General features: G+C 36.3%; 1 protein-coding gene across 1 annotated transcript in view; it reads left to right on the top strand.

Annotated features, from left to right (window-relative positions):
• The first annotated feature begins 1519 nt into the window (after positions 1-1519).
• PTK2 (protein tyrosine kinase 2) overlaps positions 1520-17420 on the top strand; it is a 72601-nt gene continuing 56700 nt past the window's right edge. Inside the window, exons 1-5 of the mRNA XM_009579134.1 lie at positions 1520-1610; positions 10599-10682; positions 11899-11916; positions 15803-15859; positions 17300-17320. Of these exons, the coding sequence (XP_009577429.1) occupies positions 1520-1610; positions 10599-10682; positions 11899-11916; positions 15803-15859; positions 17300-17320 (271 nt within the window). The remainder of the gene's footprint in view (positions 1611-10598; positions 10683-11898; positions 11917-15802; positions 15860-17299; positions 17321-17420) is intronic.

Below are 17420 nucleotides of genomic sequence, written 5' to 3'. Positions count from 1 at the left end.
TGATTCTCTACACTCCTGGTGTCAATGGCTAGGTCTCTGACCTATCTGGCAAGTTGTGATGGTTGTCTTCCCTTTCCATGTGCAGTTTCTTATTGTGGCCTCCTAAACTTCAGTCCTTTAACCAAGCCACTTTTTTTTTTGCTTGTTTGTAATCTGACTGCTTTCTCAATAGCCACATTCAGACCCATTTTAAAGCCATGTCTCACTGTCTCATCAGATTGTTTTCCTTGAACCTTATCAGGCAGTATCACCAGTAACCAGTAGCAGGAGATAACTGTTGAAAGACCAAATGAAATTTAGCAGTTTATAGTGACTTACCTCTTCCTTTTTCCTTTGGGACACAGGGACTGTGTCTACTTTGATCCAGCCACCTCATTCTGTTTCTTCCTTGATTCCTGGAAGGAGTCCAGAATTACTACTATTACGTTTTTTAACTGTTGGGTGGAGTATGGAACACAGTTTGTTCCTGAATCTGCAAGAAAATAGCCAATTAGACACTAGTGGTTGCTCTTCCTTCACAGGTCCTGCTGCAGTCCTCACCAGCCAGGTAGCTTTCTCATGGTGCAGAAGGAGAGGCGTTAAAATGCAGGGGGGAAAAGGAAATGGAAGTCGAGGCTGGAAACAGTAAAACTGACAAACTTAGTGTGCACTCATATGCAAGAGGAAAATTGGGTTCTACTTAAGTAGATACAACTGAGAAAAAATAACTTTCTAATTACATAAATTTTATCCTTTTTTTATTTGTGTATGGATTTCTGGGATAAAATAAGGTTTGAAGGAAAAGCTTCTTCCCATTTTTGGGACCGTTTACCAAAACTGAATGTGTACGCTTGAGTCTATTTAAACAAGGGCACCACATATGCTCATAGTCTGGCAGCAGAGGAATGGGCTTTTGTCAAATACATAAAACTACTAGCCAACACCATCTTGCATGTGGAAAGATTTGGCCTTTGCCAGATGAAATTCCAGATTTCTGAAGTGCAGTACTCTCACTGTCTTACCATTAAAGTTATGTTTATATATGTACATGAAAAAATTTAGAAGAGTTCATTGGAATTTCTGTTATTAATGAACATTTATAACTAACTACATTTAAATTTCATTGTTTTTCTTAGTTTACTTGACATGTAAATCAATTTTAAATTGTTGTACAGGGTAAGTCATCTTACAGACAAAAACTCGATTCATACTTTATTTCCAGTAAATAATACAGAAAGTAGAAGCACCATCAAATTACCTACATTGACAAAGTTTAGACATGCAGGGCTTGATTTTAAAAGTTTGTAAAACTTAGGTTTTGGTTTTTCCATGAAATTTGCTTTGTCGTTGTGCATCAATATGCTAATTAAAATGGTAACACATTCTCTCCGCTCTTACTCCCCCAGATGGGTTTGAAATGGTAGATTCCTTTCTGACTTTTCTCCCCCTCAAAATCTGTCACTGTGGGAAATGGATTGGCCCTGCTAATTACAGTAGGTGCCCTGTTAGGATGAATTCCCAGTGTATGTGACCGTGAAGAATGTACAGCATTCAGCGATTCCAACCTCTGTTTTACAGGCTGGCCAACAATGAGAAGCAAGGAGTAAGGTCACACACAGTCTCTGTGTCAGGTAAGGCTCATAAAAAAAAAAATGCAAGTTTGTGTATAAAGCTAGCAGATCTTTAGGCAGATTTTTTACTCGCAGTTAGCTCGCTGCTTGCTACATGGCTGTTGACTTTCCCAAGACCATAGCTGTGCTGCCTTTGTAGTGCAGTTTCTAAAGAGAAACTTTTTGCAGCTATCCTACGGAGTGTTGCTTGTGAGAACAACCATATCTGTGCAGTAACGTAGGGCCAGAATAGTTCAAAGCAAGGCTGCTTGTCAGTATTTTCACTTAGCTTTGTAATGAAGTAGAATGTCGTGGGCTAGAACTTAAATTGCCTGAGTATGTGTTAATTATGAAGGAGCAGCTTTGAAAAGTGAAAATAGGCAATTAAATATTAATCATCACTTTTCAGAAAGAAGAAACTTAATAGCTATTTTTTTGTAGCTGCTGTTTAGATCAAAGCACTTAATTTTTGCTATTGAAAATCACAAGTTAATTGAAGGATACGCATGTGAGGTAATACATGTGGTTTCTATAGTTTATAGGCTTCTAAGATCTCTGTTAGTTACTGTGGGGTTTTTTAAGTTTTTATACTTGAGAGAGAACATTTTTCTTTTACAGAATCTTAAAACAAATCCTTTTGAGGGATTGATTCAGTGTCTTAGTAGAAAATACATTTCTAAATCCTTATACATAATATTTACTAAGGAGATTTTCAATGCAAAAGTGTATTAATATTATGATATGTTCCTATAGATTTCTAGTATTTGGCCACAAGCTCCAGGAACCAATATTGTCACCCAGTGGAGTGTCCACCCCTGACTAACAAGGAGGCTACAGCCCCACTTTAACATTTATGTGAGCACTTAGTGGCACATATTCAAAAACCCAACATATTTCATACAAGAAGGAGGAAAGATACATAGATGTTTAATTAATTTCCTACTTTCAGATTTCTTTCCCCACCCTTAATCTTTTTTTAAAGATGTTTGAGATTTACCACTTGGCATAGGAAGCCCAAGTAAACAGACCTTGTGCAAGAAAATAGATGAGAGGATCTGGAATTAAAATGTGTATCAAGCTGCAAAGGTGTAATAGAGCTTCATCAGTTACTATTACCTCTCAGAGTCAAATAGCAGTTCTTCTTCCTTCAGTACCTGTCAAGCAAGCATGGTAGATAAGCATGAAGCATGGTCAGCATGTTCTCTCTTGATTCTTACCTGTGTGGCTCATTTTAGCTGTTAGAAAAAGTTGAAATTTCTTAAGTGATTAGTGTTGTGCTTTTTAATCACTCTGCATACACAAAAAAGCTAATCTTCAGGACAAAATAGTCATACTCCCCTGCCACCTCAAAACCTTTCAGTTTTTCTAAGAATGCTGATGTACTTCTACTATTAAAAGCAGTAATAAATGCTTACTTCGTGATCTTTTATTGCTGCCACTTTGACTTTGCAAATTTAGATGTCTTTTGCTTAATGCATTTTGTCTGAAGTAATGTTGTGTCTCAGAGCACAAACTTGGTTCTCCTCTACTCTTTTGAAGTAGTGTTTTGATATTAATGGTGAATTTATTTGTAATACTACATAACTCTGGAGTTTAGGGCATCACATAAAGGTGAATGGTGGGCAAATGAGAGCTTTGCTGTAGCACCACAGAAGAAACAGAAGTAGTAGCACTGGAGATGAGCTGGTTGTTCCAACTGAACATCAAGGAAGCTGTAAGGTGCAAAGCTGACTCCTGATGCCTTAAGCAAAACAATCAAATTAAACCAGCAAATGTCCATCCCTTTCTTTCCAATACTGAAATCAAAACCAAGTAGGTATTTTTCTTGTATTGTAGTAAGGTTTTGTATCTTTCCACAATGAAATCATTGTGCTTGATTCTTGTTTTTTATCCTGTGTTACAAACCACTGGAAACACTGACATAATACTGAAATGATTCAAGCCATTGCATTTATTATTCATTCTCAAGGGTTCTTCGTTTTAATAAGTGTCCATAGAACACTGACATACTTTTTGTTGGTGGTGGTTTGGTTTTTTTGCCCCAAAATTATTTGAAATGCATCGAGTGTGGCATGGATGTCAGCATATTAAATTTAAACCACAGACAGATTGTTGAGATAAAGTTGTGTGATAAGGGTTTTTCCTCGGGAGGTGCTTTCTGTAAGAATCTCTGAGTTCCCAAAGGAATCAGCTTGTTATAAATGAAGTAATACTTCATGTAGATGTGAAGAAGTGTCACTCCTCTTGTCATATGTAACTGATCCATCAGTATGGAACAACGGAGGCAACAGATGTACATAATGTTCAGTTAACCCGAGAGTTACAGGTCAGCAGAGTCTGACAGCTGACAGCATCCAGTGCAAAGCCAGCTGTGGGTGATGCTATCTTGGTTTGCAGAATAAGAGCTTTTCTCTGGTGACATTTAAGTGACTTAGAGCTAAAGGCTTCAAATAAGACGAGCTTTTATAACTTACTGACAGCTGTAACATCCTTCATGCCTTTGATGGTTTAAATCATAAATTAACTCTGCTGTTTGTTCTCAGTGAGATTGCTATTCTTTGTTTAAACCTCTTCCAATGCTAAAGCTGAATAGCAAAAATCTGAGACATTTAAGCAGTCAGACATATTTATAGTATTAATACCCTTAGTTCTAAAGGAAAGTTTCACAGTGAGTTCCCTACCGCAGTCCGGGGAAACCAGCAATAGCCGAAAACTGGTGTGGAACATGATTTGGTGGTCTAAAAGTTCAGGTATTTGTCTGAAGTTTTGGAGGTTTAAAAATGAGCCTGTTAATGAAAGGCGCCTTGTCTGTCTTTTTGAAATACTTATTAACATACCTTGAAATATTTCTGGTCTAGTGAAACGAAAACTTGTTCTTTCCAAGTGTTTCAATATTCCAAAGCATACAAAGATAGAAGGTTTTTAAATACTTTTCTTTTTTTTTGCTCTAAATAAAGGCCTTTTCAAACTAGTGAAGGGTGAAGTTGGTTTCAGGAATCCAAAGCAGCAGATTGCTGGACCTGGGAGCCAAGAAGTGTTCTCTTACGGCTGTGTGTCACTAAACCAGGTTTCACAACACACCTCTTACTGCATGCTTCTGTTTCTGTTTCTTCTGGTATTATTTGTCTGCCTTGCTTCTTCAAATTCCATGTTCCTTGCAGTGGGCACTGTCTTTCACTGTGTGCAAGTAAGATGCCTGCCAGATTTCCCCCATTTTTTAAAGCATACAGTAATAATTTTATCCCTCAAATTTTATGTTCGCGCGTGTGTAGGATTATAAATAAATATAAACAAGAAGTCAAATTCAATGAGTTGGATTTCAGATTTCTTTGATATACATCTGATGTTTTGATTTAAGTTCCTGTGATTCACCAGAAGCGATGAGTGTTCTAGTTAATAGATAGGTAGTTCCAACTTTTATCTTCTTCTCCCTCTACTTCTGTCTTTACATTAAAAAAGAATTCTTTGTACTTAGGCAAGAGTGTACACTCAGGAAACAGTAAGGCTAAACCATTTGCTGTGTGCAAATAGTGTATCAAATTTGTAAAAAGCAGCATACTAGTTTACTATAATTTCATTGACTAGATTTTCTCCTGTTTTGCTTGGAGTCACCTTATTAAAATGCTCTACTCTAGCCTACAGGAACTTATTTTGGCCAGCAGTTTGTTTTGATACAGCAAACATTAGCCTTAGTAAGGTGATGCACGTATTTCCTGATACACATATTTCCAAAAATAATAATTTACCTAGTCAATTATATATTCTAAAAAGTTCTTCATAAAATGAAATCAATAAAGCCTTAGTTTACTTGCTCCCTTTTTACATAAATTCTTTCTCACACAGAGCTCTTTGGTTTCTCCTGCCCCATCCTTGCTTACATAAATATGACTAGGAAGAATAAATATGCTTTTGCATCCTGTGGCTAATTGTTGTGCCTCTTTTGCACTAGAGAATTCTATGGATGTAAATTTTTTTAATCATAGCTCAAACGTTACTTTACGTGCAGTGCTACAGAATATGACATTTCAGGCCCACTTGTTTCAGCAAGTGTTGAACAAGCAGAGTATCGAACAAGTCTTGGCAGTGTTAGGTTCTTGGCAATGTTAGGTTTACGGCTGGACTCCATCTTAAGGGTCTTTTCCAACCTAAATGATTCTATGATTCTAAGCAGTCACTCTTGGCATTTTGAATATTCAGGTACTGCTGAATAAAATAATGTGTTTGTGGGGAGGGAGCTGCAACTGGAAAGATGACAGTAAGGAAGAAGATGAGCTGTTCTGCAGGAGCCAGCACAAGGCATGTGCCTGAAACGGGTTTTTAGGGCCTGCCACAGGATTGGTCTTGGTTCAACGTGGGTGCTGGTTTTGCAGCTTTAGTTTGTGCTTATTTGGTGAAGGAAATTGAAAGGTGTTTAAAAATATGATCAGTGTTTCAGATATAAAGGCAGGCTGTTCAAGCCATCTAAGTAACAGACCTCAGGACACATGCCTTTAGTAGGGAAATAGGTATCTTAAAGAGAAATTTGTTTGCAATCTTGTTCCCTAGCTGGTGTGGCTGTTGTTACTAATACAAGTAGTATTTTAAAGTCAAAAGGGGTATAGCTCTAAGTGCATGGTAATATGATGGCATATGTTTCTAATAATGCTGGTGTGCCATTGCCTCTCCATAGAGGAAAAAAAGAAAATTTGTTTGCTTCTATTTGCTTATATAATTTTAATTATAACTGCATCCCATGGTTTAGATATATCCAGTAACGTGCCCTGCAAAGGAGAAATCGGATCTCTTGGAGAGAGCTTCCTTATAGGAACTGAAGGATTTTAACATCCTGAAAGGGGCTTCTCAGCAAGTTTCCAGGTTCTGCCTTAGGATCACAGATCCATAGTATAGTATCATTACACTTAAATCACTTACTCTGGTTAACTCCTGATCGTGGCAGTGAAGTGGTATGAGAGTTCTTCTCTAAGGTGCTACTTACGAGCAGATCCTGTTTGAAGTAGTTGCCAATTTAATCGTACCATTTAGCTGAAATCTCAATTTGAATGAAAAAATGTATCTTTTGAAGGAGTTATAAGCATGATTTAAGTGAGATTTTAGCATGCAGAAAAAAATTATATGGTATATTCATCTGTGAGAGAGACTTCCAGCAGGTTACCTAGAACAAACTGAAATATAGCAGGAGCCAATGTCAAAATGCAACAAACAGGAGAGAAAAAAATAATAAATATATTCACCTGATTTGAGTATTACAACACTTAAAAATGTTCTTAATGAAGGAGATGTCAGCATATGAAAGGACCTGAATATACGGGTGAATGATGCGGGCTAATCACAAGCTAAGCTGTGAGCAAGGATGGAAAGAAATACAATTTTATTGAATCGCTTCTGCTTGCAAAGCACAGTGCACGCTCTGTTTCATGATTCCTGTGCTCAAAATGAAGGTCTGCCCTGTGCTCAACTCCAAAAGAGTTTCTTGTGTAGGACTTGTATTTGCTAGTTCCATTTGAATTAGTTGGTAGGGGAAAAAGGTGTTCTTTGCTTGAGTTTGTAAAGATTTTTTTTTTCATGTTCGTTTTGTCAAGTCATTCCAAAAAAACAATGCTGAAAGGTGTAAGTAAATTTTTAAGATGAAAAATTGTATCTTGAGTGCTTATGACTGTGTCTGCTAGCTCAGTTATGTCATACTCTACAGGTCACTACTTCTGAAAAGAAAGACTAACAGTCTTAGCATAATTTACATAGTTATACATTGAAATTATTAAGTAATTGGAGGAATATAAAGGCTCTGTACTGCTGTAGCTCTGCCATATGGTCACAGGACTGGGAGACATTCAAGCCTAAGGTTTACTGCAGATTAATTTTACAAACCTTGAGCAAGTCATTAGTCTCCAAGTTCACGAAGGGAGTTACTTGCTTCTTAACTCACCCAGCTATTCTGCTGATTAGTAAGATAATATAGTTAAAAATACCCTTAATGCTAATAAATTACAATATTTCAGATTCCCATCACAGTTGAATAGACCGGTGGTGTTACCTGTTTTGTATTTTAGACTGACTAAAATGCTTCTTTTCATGCATAAGAAGACCAGAATGAACTGTGGTGACAGACTAAATAGACTTTCTCCATATCGGTACCTAGGAAGTTACTGCATTGATTTCATCAGTCTGTTAAAGAGTTCTTACCCTCCTACGCTCCTCCTTTGTGATCCATTCATTTGATTTGGGCAGACATTTTTGCTTTGCTAATAATAACACTGTAGTACGACTAAAGAAATGTTCCATGAATTATTAGGTTTGGGGTTTTGTTGTTTATGTTTAAACATACTTGATGTGATAACTGCGTAGTGCTCATTTTATTTCAAAAGCTTGAAAACAAATAGATTTATTCCTTCCACAGATTTTTTTCAGGGTTTTTCCTCAAACTGATTCAGGAATGTATGACTAAAATAGAATGGGAAATTATCGGTTTCAGCCTTCCAGTATTGGTTATCTACTCATACAATCCTAACAAGAAGCTCCAGTAGTAACTGCCCACTAGCCTGGTCGCTTCCTTTCTAACATAGTCTGTTGCATAGCAAGTGATTTGTTCTTTTTTTTTTTTTACACAATAATTTTAGTAAATACTTAGTACTGAAAAGAGGAACTAAATTAAAAAAGAAGTCCAGTGCAGTTTTCAGCAGCATTTCTGAGCTTTATGGGCAGTTAGGTAGATGCCAGTGATATCCTGCCTGGAAGCCGGTGTGGAATGGTGGAAATCCTTCTAAGTAGTATTCGTTTCAAGCAGGTACTCTCTAAGCTCCTGAAAAAATTTTGGAACTTCTTTTTTTTTTTTTAACCTTAGAATCAACTCTTTACCCAAATAAACTTTCTTTTGTACCTAGACTTGAAGATGTGGTAAGTTTAAGACAAAACAGTCTTCTGTTTAGTCTGGCAGAATAGTTAAGACAGTAAATCATAAAGGCAAAGTTTGAAATGCAGAAGACGGGTTGGACTGAGTATCACAGGGCATCAGGACATGTACATGATGAATTAAAAACACCTTTGTCATTTTGATGTGCCCTTCATATGAAATAGTTTAGTCAGGTTTCAGTCGGCTTCTGCTATCCACATAGAGTGAACAGCATTTCAGCATTTCAAGCTTAAATTAGCTTTGTAGCCTGAGCAGACAGGTCAAGAGTTGAAACATCTCTTCCCTTTTAGATAGCTTGCGTTGCTTCCAGTGACTCTATACCTCTTCTTCTGTTTCAGTACGGAGTATTCGATTCCTTTATTCTCATTTCAGTACCTTTTCAGTAGTCTCTTAAAATAGCTTTTCTTTCGTACTGTGTCTAAAGCTTTTTATGAATGTTACCTCAGGTTTGTGTTAGAATGATAGTGCTGAAAATTGTGCTATGTGATGTTAGGAAGATAAGTCCCTAGGATTGCAGTAATATGGTATACGCAGAAATACTGATACACTAACTTACTTAATAATTTTGCCCTCTCCTTGCACCTCTTTTAGTTTTTAGCATTGAATCTGATTAATGTTCTGTCATTTTCAATGACATGTACATTTTCACAATTGATGAATGATTTCTGTTTGTTGAATCACCCCAGCAGTTTTTATAATGGTACTTTTTTGATGTTTAGCATACAATGATAAATCTCATCCACTTATTTTAACTTTGGACTAAAATTGCCATCTTAGCGAAGAATGGGTTGTACATAGTAGTGCGTTACCCATTAGATTTGCATGCATGAAATTCAACATGCAGCCTCCAGATTGGACAGTGATTGAACACACTTAATACACCTTTAAAAAAATTCTGCACGTTATCCCTCAAAATCTGGCCACTAAAAACTGCACAACTGTGTATAAGATGGTGCTTTTGTGTAAGTGTAGCTGCTTTGATGGTTCTTAGGTTTCCAGAATCTATGAAAAATGTGAAGTTATTTTTATTAAAAGGTAATTCTCCTTTTCTGCCCTTCCTCCACCCCTCCCACCACTGACTAGTATGCTGTGCCAGTATGCTGCTTCTGTAGTACTGGGCTTCTCTTTCAACACCTTTATAACTCAAGGTGGCTGGACCTCACTCTTCAGTTTTGACTGTGAAGGACTACCAGCAGCAAGATGCGGGTTTTTAGTTGATTGGCTTTTTAAAGCCATCTCACATTTCCTGAGATAGAGGAGAGAAGGAAAAGAGGAAAGCAGAGAGGAGCGAACAGATAACAAGAGAAATAAAAGGAACAGCTATCCTCAGGTTCTTAGTGTTGTCTTGTGTCCTTTCGCACCTTCTGAAATCAGTTATGGCTTCTTTGTATTTTCTCCTACTCAGAAAACTCTCTCCTCTTGATAAGCGCTTTGCTAATTCAATGCTGTAGGGTACTAGGAAAGGGGACAGTGAGGACGGTGCCATGGGGTGTTCGCCAAGGGAGATCCTTGGAGAGCTAGACTATCAATTGGCAAGACAGGTCTGCACTGGGGATAAAACTCCCGTGGCAGATTTCAGATCATAAAATATGTCAGTGTTGTATTTCAGTGGGACAGAGAAACTGTGTTTTTCCTTGTTCTATGTAACCCTGGTATGTGAAATACTTGTTTTGCGTTAAGTTCTTTAAAGGGTCCAGAAAGTCAATACGTCCATGTTTAAGTCTGGTGACTGCCTCTTAAATCAGAATTTTTAGCTACAGCACAGTCTAGTAGAACTTAGATGGGAGTTCTGGGATAGACAATGTTCTTTGTGTTGTCAATGGATGGTATATATAGTTGGGAAAAGCTGACTTTTTAAATAGATTCTAGTCTCACTTTCAAAAATTGAAATAAGAATAACTGCTGTAGAAAGGAATTTGAAAATACCAAATATGCTTTAGAGTTTCAGCAACATTCGTATATCCATTTGTGTATACAGAATTGTAATGTAAACCTTTACTTTTATGTTCGTTCATTGTAGATGTTCTCTCCAGTCTCTTTTCTTTTATTTCCAAATAATTTGTTTCTGTTTTTCTCTTTCCTTTTCTTGCCTCTTTGTAAAGGAGTCAATCACTGTCAGCATAAAGTAAAGAAAGCTAGACGCTTTCTCCCTTTCGTCTTCTGTTCCCATGAGCCGCCGCCTAAGGGTACTGCACTGCTCTTTGTATAGGCTGCCTTATTAACCCAAAAGCTGAATATACTAACGCAGTTACTGGTTTTTTTACTACTTTAACCTCAGGTAAACAGAGTTCCAAGAATAATTTCTTTAAATTTTTGCTACCCCTTTCCTCCTATTGAATTGGATTTTCATGCAGTGTCACAAACTTGCTGGTCCCCATTTTTATGGGGGACTGAGTGTTAAGCATCATATTCTACAATGACAAACATATTAATAATTTCATTTGTATAGCTATGCAGCCCCTGTATACCCATGGGCTTTTTGGTTAATATATTTTTACTTCATTCTTGGACCCCTGATACAGCATGCTTATGAATGAAATAGAATAGCAACAATAAGCATCAGCTAAGATCACTCTGAATTAAATACTGAATACAGTGATGCTTTTGGCTGCATACTGGTTCAGCATTTGGTGTGGACCAGTTTGGCTTTGTTAGGGGTAAGAAGAATTGGAGTAACAAGTGCATTCCTTTTACAACATTAATGCTCATTTTCCTTTTATTTATAAATAATGTCTGAAGTGCATCAGCTTGTGCTGTGGGTATTAGTGTGGCATAGGGCCGCTACCATAAATGCGGAATATGGTGCTCATTTGAACAGCTTTCCAGTAGAGTTGCTCCGTTTGCCATTGGTTTAAATTTCAGCTTTGTATAACTACCAATATGCTCTGTGTAATTAGTACTTAGATGATTAGTACTTACTTACTTGCTCATGTCTTAGTGATAGTAGAGGAGTGCATTTCCTTTGAAAGGGTGAACACCAACTCTAGTTATCCAAAGTCGTAAGTGTGTGAAAAGTCAAATTAAACTCAACTCATCTGGCTGTAGGAGATCCATTTTGTAGTGAAGTATTGACTTAAACCGGAAATTGGCATTTCTTAACAATGCATTAAAGTAGTTCCACTCCCAAATTTAATTTTTGTATAAATTTGTGTTTGAAAGTCATTAACTCTGTTTCATCATACAAGCTTCTTAGAACATATCTTTGTCCCTTGGGTTTTAGGTGAGAAGTCTTAAATTCTGCTACTTTTCTGGTTTCTCTTGAGTCAGGTATATAATATAACTGCAGTCTGAATACTTTTGGATTACTCATGAATTTAATAGTATATTTTCCCCTCCCCTTCTCTGTCCCTTCTCTCTCCCCCTCTGTTTTTCTCTTTCCTTGCATGCCACCTGGATCTGCAGATGAAATTAGTGGGGACGGTAATATGTTTTCTAGTCTGTGTGTTACTAACGTGCAATATGCAACTCTTATATCCATATACCACTTAATGCACATTTCAGTAATAAATTTTATACAGATTTTAGTATTAAAAAGCAGTCTGCTTTGGACATTAGCCAATAAATATTGTACTTTACAGGCTGTGCAACTAACACTTTCTGCTAAACTGGAATTGAAAAAGAAAAAACTATTTCAAACACACAGGGATGTGGTATTGCATGCGTTTGCAATGAGAGTTCTGGCATGATGCAAAGCAGGTTTGTAGGTTTGCAAGAGTGTCCATTCAGTTTGATTGAAATGGTTGTATCACAGAATTTTTTTGGTCGGTGGGTGAGATCAATGGATGTCACACGTGAGAAGAGAGTCTACTAAGCGATGCTTTAAAGGCATGGTAGCATCAAAGCGCTCTGTAGTCCACTACTGCTCCTTGCATAAAAAGAAGCTGTGCAAGATAGATTAATGTAGATTGAATACATGAAATATTAATCAGGATTCAGCTACTCAAACTGCTAATTTTAAAGACAGGTTTTAATGTTCTTCTTCAAAACTTTGAAACTTATTACAAAATATTTAACTTTTCCAGACTTTGTCTCTTTTTCTAGAAAATATTGACTTGCTATCCTCTGAAAACAAGTTGGGTTTTGGTTTTGTTTTTTTAAAAAGATTTTTAGCTATTTTTCTAAAGCATTCCATCTGATGTTGGGGAAAAAATCAAACTGCTACTACCGATAGTGTATCTTTATCCTTATAAGTAGGAGGTACTAAAAGGGCATAAAAAGCAGTATGCAAAGGAAGGCGATAAGAAGAAATAGAGATAATGTCTTATGGCCTTCCTCAGTAAAATGTGAAGAGGGTGTATAACTTTTCATCTCCTTTCTGTCCTTCAGATATAAATCAAAGATAATACTATCCCAGTTTTCTTTCTTTTCTTAAAACATTAAAAACTCAAAGGACATTTTTTCTGTCCTAAATGCAGAAATTATATTTCACATACTAACCCTATATAGCTTTTTATTGGTGCTTATCTTCTTTTATAAATTACGGGCTCTGATAAATGGGAAAAAATCATGAAATTTCAAACAGGTGGATCATGGATTAGATCATGGATTAGCTATTATGGATTTAATATCCTAGGATGTTTTTTCCTACTGTTTAATGAATGATTCAGATTTAGTAAAGCTTAAATTGGCTCATTCGCCTGTACCACCAACACTGTATCTTCGTCCAAAAGCAACCTATTCGTTTTTCCATCTAGAAGAATCTGGGGTTGACCAACATGTTCAGTGCTGGTTTTAAAATGTCTGAGAGAGCAGCCGTAATGAGCCCTATTTTTAAATCTTAGTTTTTCTAGACTTACGAAGGGCCTCGAAGATAGGACATCTCCTGGAGTCGCTGCTTTGTTGTGAGTGTTTAGCTCTTGAGACTGCTATAGCACATCATTCTTTGTAAAGCAGTCTGGAGAGCCTTGCCCAGCTGAGTTTTGCTTTAGACTCCATGTGGGTTCTGGAATATCTCTTGGCAGACATAGTCACAGTCATAGCAGACTTGGTAATAGTCTCATACTATATGACTCTAATCGTGGGGTAAAGACTACATGTGAGAGTGGTCAGTTCTCTTTGTTGCAGAACACTTTGAGCACATGACTGTTAATGCCTTGATTGAATTTTCCTTTAATTCCCAGAAACAATGCCAGACATGTATAGGAATTATTTTCTGAATTCTTATTATATATTCCTTTCCAGAGTGTTAAATGTGTAACAAAAATATTTGTTTAGTTAATTGCATTCATTAATTTATTTGGATTGGCTACTGAAGACCCTTTTAGTTTCAGGATGGTTTTAGGCAATGTATCAAAACCATGTAAAGTGCTCTGCGGTGTTCAGATAATGCTTTTATTATGAATTAACTTCATTAGTTTAAAATAGAGAGATGAACAAGCCAAGCCATTTATCACATTTTGAAAGCACTGTTCCATAATCTAGTGTGACAAATGTTTTAGTTTTTTAAAGACCAGTGTGGCACCAGTTCTAGTTTCCAAACTTAAATTCTTCTCAAATATGTTTGTAATATCTTTTCATTCGGTCCTTTTTTTTTTTTTTTAACATAGATTAAGAACTTTCTGGTATCCTCAAATATTAGCCTGTAACAATAGTTGATATATATCACACTTAACAAAAGTTAGAAACATCTTACCACAATAGTACAAGGAAGCAGAGTGATTTATCCCCATCACATTGGTGTCACACTAACGATTTCTTTCAAATGGATGCTTATTTTTTAGATCAAACTGGGTCTTATTTTCTACAAAAAAATTAGTTTATAATGTAGGGAGGAAAAAACATACCAAGAAAGAGATTAGTGTCTCTTGAGTATGCTTCCTGTTTAGAATTGTGCACTGTCTCTATAATAAATTGAATTTTCATTAGGTGAGTCTGTTTTGCTGTGTCCTAAATAGAAATTGCCTAGCAAAAACTTAAATGGCATAGAATTTCCTGATTCTGTTTTTACAAGACACGGTATATTCCTACAGGAGTTCGAAAGAAAAATAGATTTAATTTTATTTAAGTAGTACGAAGTTAGGATCATAAAACTACACTTACTCACTAAAGTGTGTTGAACTTCAAAGGTTATAGGCAACCCGTAGTTTCCTAATTGTTGAATATTCAGTTTGTATGAAAATTAAGCCTCTTGTTTATGTATGTGTATAATATTTATGAGCCTTGCTCTGGTTTCAGAGTTGGCTTAAGTTGGTTGAACTGAGGGCTGCTGCCAAAAGGGATCATCCCATCCTTCTTTCCAGTCTCACTGTGGCTTTGTCCCATTCACCATTCAGAAACCATACCTCTAGAAATGATGCCAGGGAGTTGTAGGGATATACATATGCTCCAGGGCAGATGGGGAAAAAGGGGGAGTAAATCATGCCTTTCAGAGGAGAGCCAATATGTGATCACCTGAAACCAAGCATGAAAACTGCATACTGGATTTGAAATTATTCAATTCTGAGAACCTCTCTATGCATTTAAAGTTGGTGAGTAGAATTTAACAGTCTTGCAGTGAAAAATTATCTCACTGTTGTGGACTGGTTTTGTAACCGCCCAAAGAATTTATCTGACCTTTAGGAAATGACATACGCACACTGGAAGTTCTTAGAGCAAGAGAAGGACCTTCTGATATGACTTGACACCATTTAAAGCATTTTGAGAACAGATGATGTAAAAGTCACAAGTTTCAAACAGAGGAGGAAATACACTATCATTTTTCATAAAATTTTGAGAATTGGTTGTTTTCAAACTCTGTCCATGAGAGGAAAATTGAGACTAATGCAAGGAAAATGGGTGTAAGGCGAGAATGTGACTTAAACGATCTTTATGCTCTAGAAGACTATGGAAAATAACTCACCTTGCCACACTGACAGTAGGTAGATGCTGCCCTGGAACATCTTTACTGTCTGTTCTGCCTGTTTGACATAAAAAACTAGCAAACTGTTATTCACAGTTTATTGAAAGTAAAGCAGTTTAATCCATTAATAATGTTTTCTCCTTACTGCAGTGGAATTTGCTGTTAAAAAGATTTAAGTCAACAGTTTAGATGGGTTTCAATTACGGAACTTGAACTTTTTTGAATACAAATGAATCTTCCTTTTATTCCTTGTTGAATGCATCTATGTGACGTAGTATAATTGGCACTGAGGTCATTATCATACCATAAATTATGCATGAGCAAGTTTTATTCATGCTATTGTAAATGCGTCCCAGCAATGTTGAAGCTGGGGCATGTGACATATCAGCCTTGATAAATTGGAGATATTGTTCTGGAGAATTGTTTTCATCTGCTTTTCCCGAAACTCTTCAATTCCTCCCTTTACAGAGACAGATGACTATGCAGAGATTATAGATGAAGAAGATACTTATACAATGCCATCAAGTAAGTATGGTAGTTAACTTGGGAACTTTTCTACCCGAAAGCTTCTTTGGTTTAGCAGGGACTGAATCTTACATTTCAGACCTAAGTAATATGTGTGCAAACAAAATATTCTTTATGATGTTTTGAAAACTCATAGATCAGTGTTTTTCAAGTTCAGGTTTTGAAGCAAATAAAACCAAATTCTATTTTGCTGCTGTCAGTGACTTCACAATGAAATTCCTTTTATGTCTCAAAATGGAGGTTTTTTTGATTGTGATGCTGAACAAAACACTTAAAGAAAGAATGGATAAGATTTCTGTGATAAGAGCAAACAATTTGGGAAGCTTCTGTGTGTTGCTGTCTAACTGTATCTCACCCTTGCTCTATGACAGACTTGCTGCTCTTGAATTCCGTGATAGAGGAAAGTCATCTGTACCACATGCAATTTTGTTAAAGATGAAAGACTTTAGAAACAAAAATAAAAATTCCAATGTTTTTCTGAGTCTTCATCTTTGAAGTAAAAAAAAAGATGCATTAGCCACCACAAGGATTTTGTCTCATGGCATGTTTGAATTACAATCTTAAACTGTCAAGGCTAACTAATTAACGTGAAAGTCTAGTATTCTGATTTTAAAAGTTGTGTCTGCGAAATTACAGTTGCGTTTTGGCAACCAAGGATTTCTGTAGAAGTAGACAATCTGTTGATACGTGCAAAAATATCAGGTTTGATTAGTGTAAGAGGGGAGGATGGTCCTAAACTGGTACCATGTTCTGCTGAAGAACCATGAATGTATGTAAGGATTTCTAGAGTTCACCATGTGGCAGGAATGTTTCATGATCACTTCAGTGTTTAAAACATAGTTTCCACTACTGTGGAAAATATTTGAAAAACAAGAATATATGTTTTGAAAAACATATATATTTGGACATAAATATTTGAAAAGCAAGAATATATGTTTTCCAGAAATAAACAATGTGTTTTGAATGTCTTGCAGTAGCTCACTACATGATTCTACTAAAATAATTGCAGGATCAAAAAGTACTGTGATAAATTATATCCTTTATTTTTTGGTAACATATTAACATTGTGTGATTCCCCCCCCCCCCCCACCCCAATCTTTTCATTTAAATTCTCATGGAATTAATTACTTATGGGCCCAGCCCTGCATTACGCTGAACGTTTAAGTATGCCTTCAATTCAAAGCCCATGAGATGGGCTGTTGAAGTGAAATTCATTAAGTGCTTTGCTGGATTGAAGTAGACTCAAGTGTTCAGCTCTCAAAGGACGGAGTCAGTAAAGTTCACAAGAACAGACCTGTGACTTCTGCTAATGTAAACTTAAAATTGCATCAGTATACTTCTTCATTTTTTAAAACAATGTTAAAAAATGTTTGTCCTTGTCTTGATTTTAAGAAGCTATATCTAAGTAAGCATTTGATTTTTCTCTTAATTGCACTGCAGAAAGCTATGGAATAGATGAAGGTAACAGGAGACCCTTTACCCATCCCTGTATGCTTGCAATTTGGAATGATGTGGAATTTTTAAGTTTACTATTTACTTTTATTTAATAAACATTATTTAT

Source organism: Fulmarus glacialis, unplaced genomic scaffold (assembly GCF_000690835.1).
Source record: "Fulmarus glacialis isolate BGI_N327 unplaced genomic scaffold, ASM69083v1 scaffold1396, whole genome shotgun sequence".
Classification (NCBI taxonomy): Eukaryota; Metazoa; Chordata; class Aves; order Procellariiformes; family Procellariidae; genus Fulmarus; species Fulmarus glacialis.
This window is presented reverse-complemented; position numbering and strand designations above follow the sequence as displayed.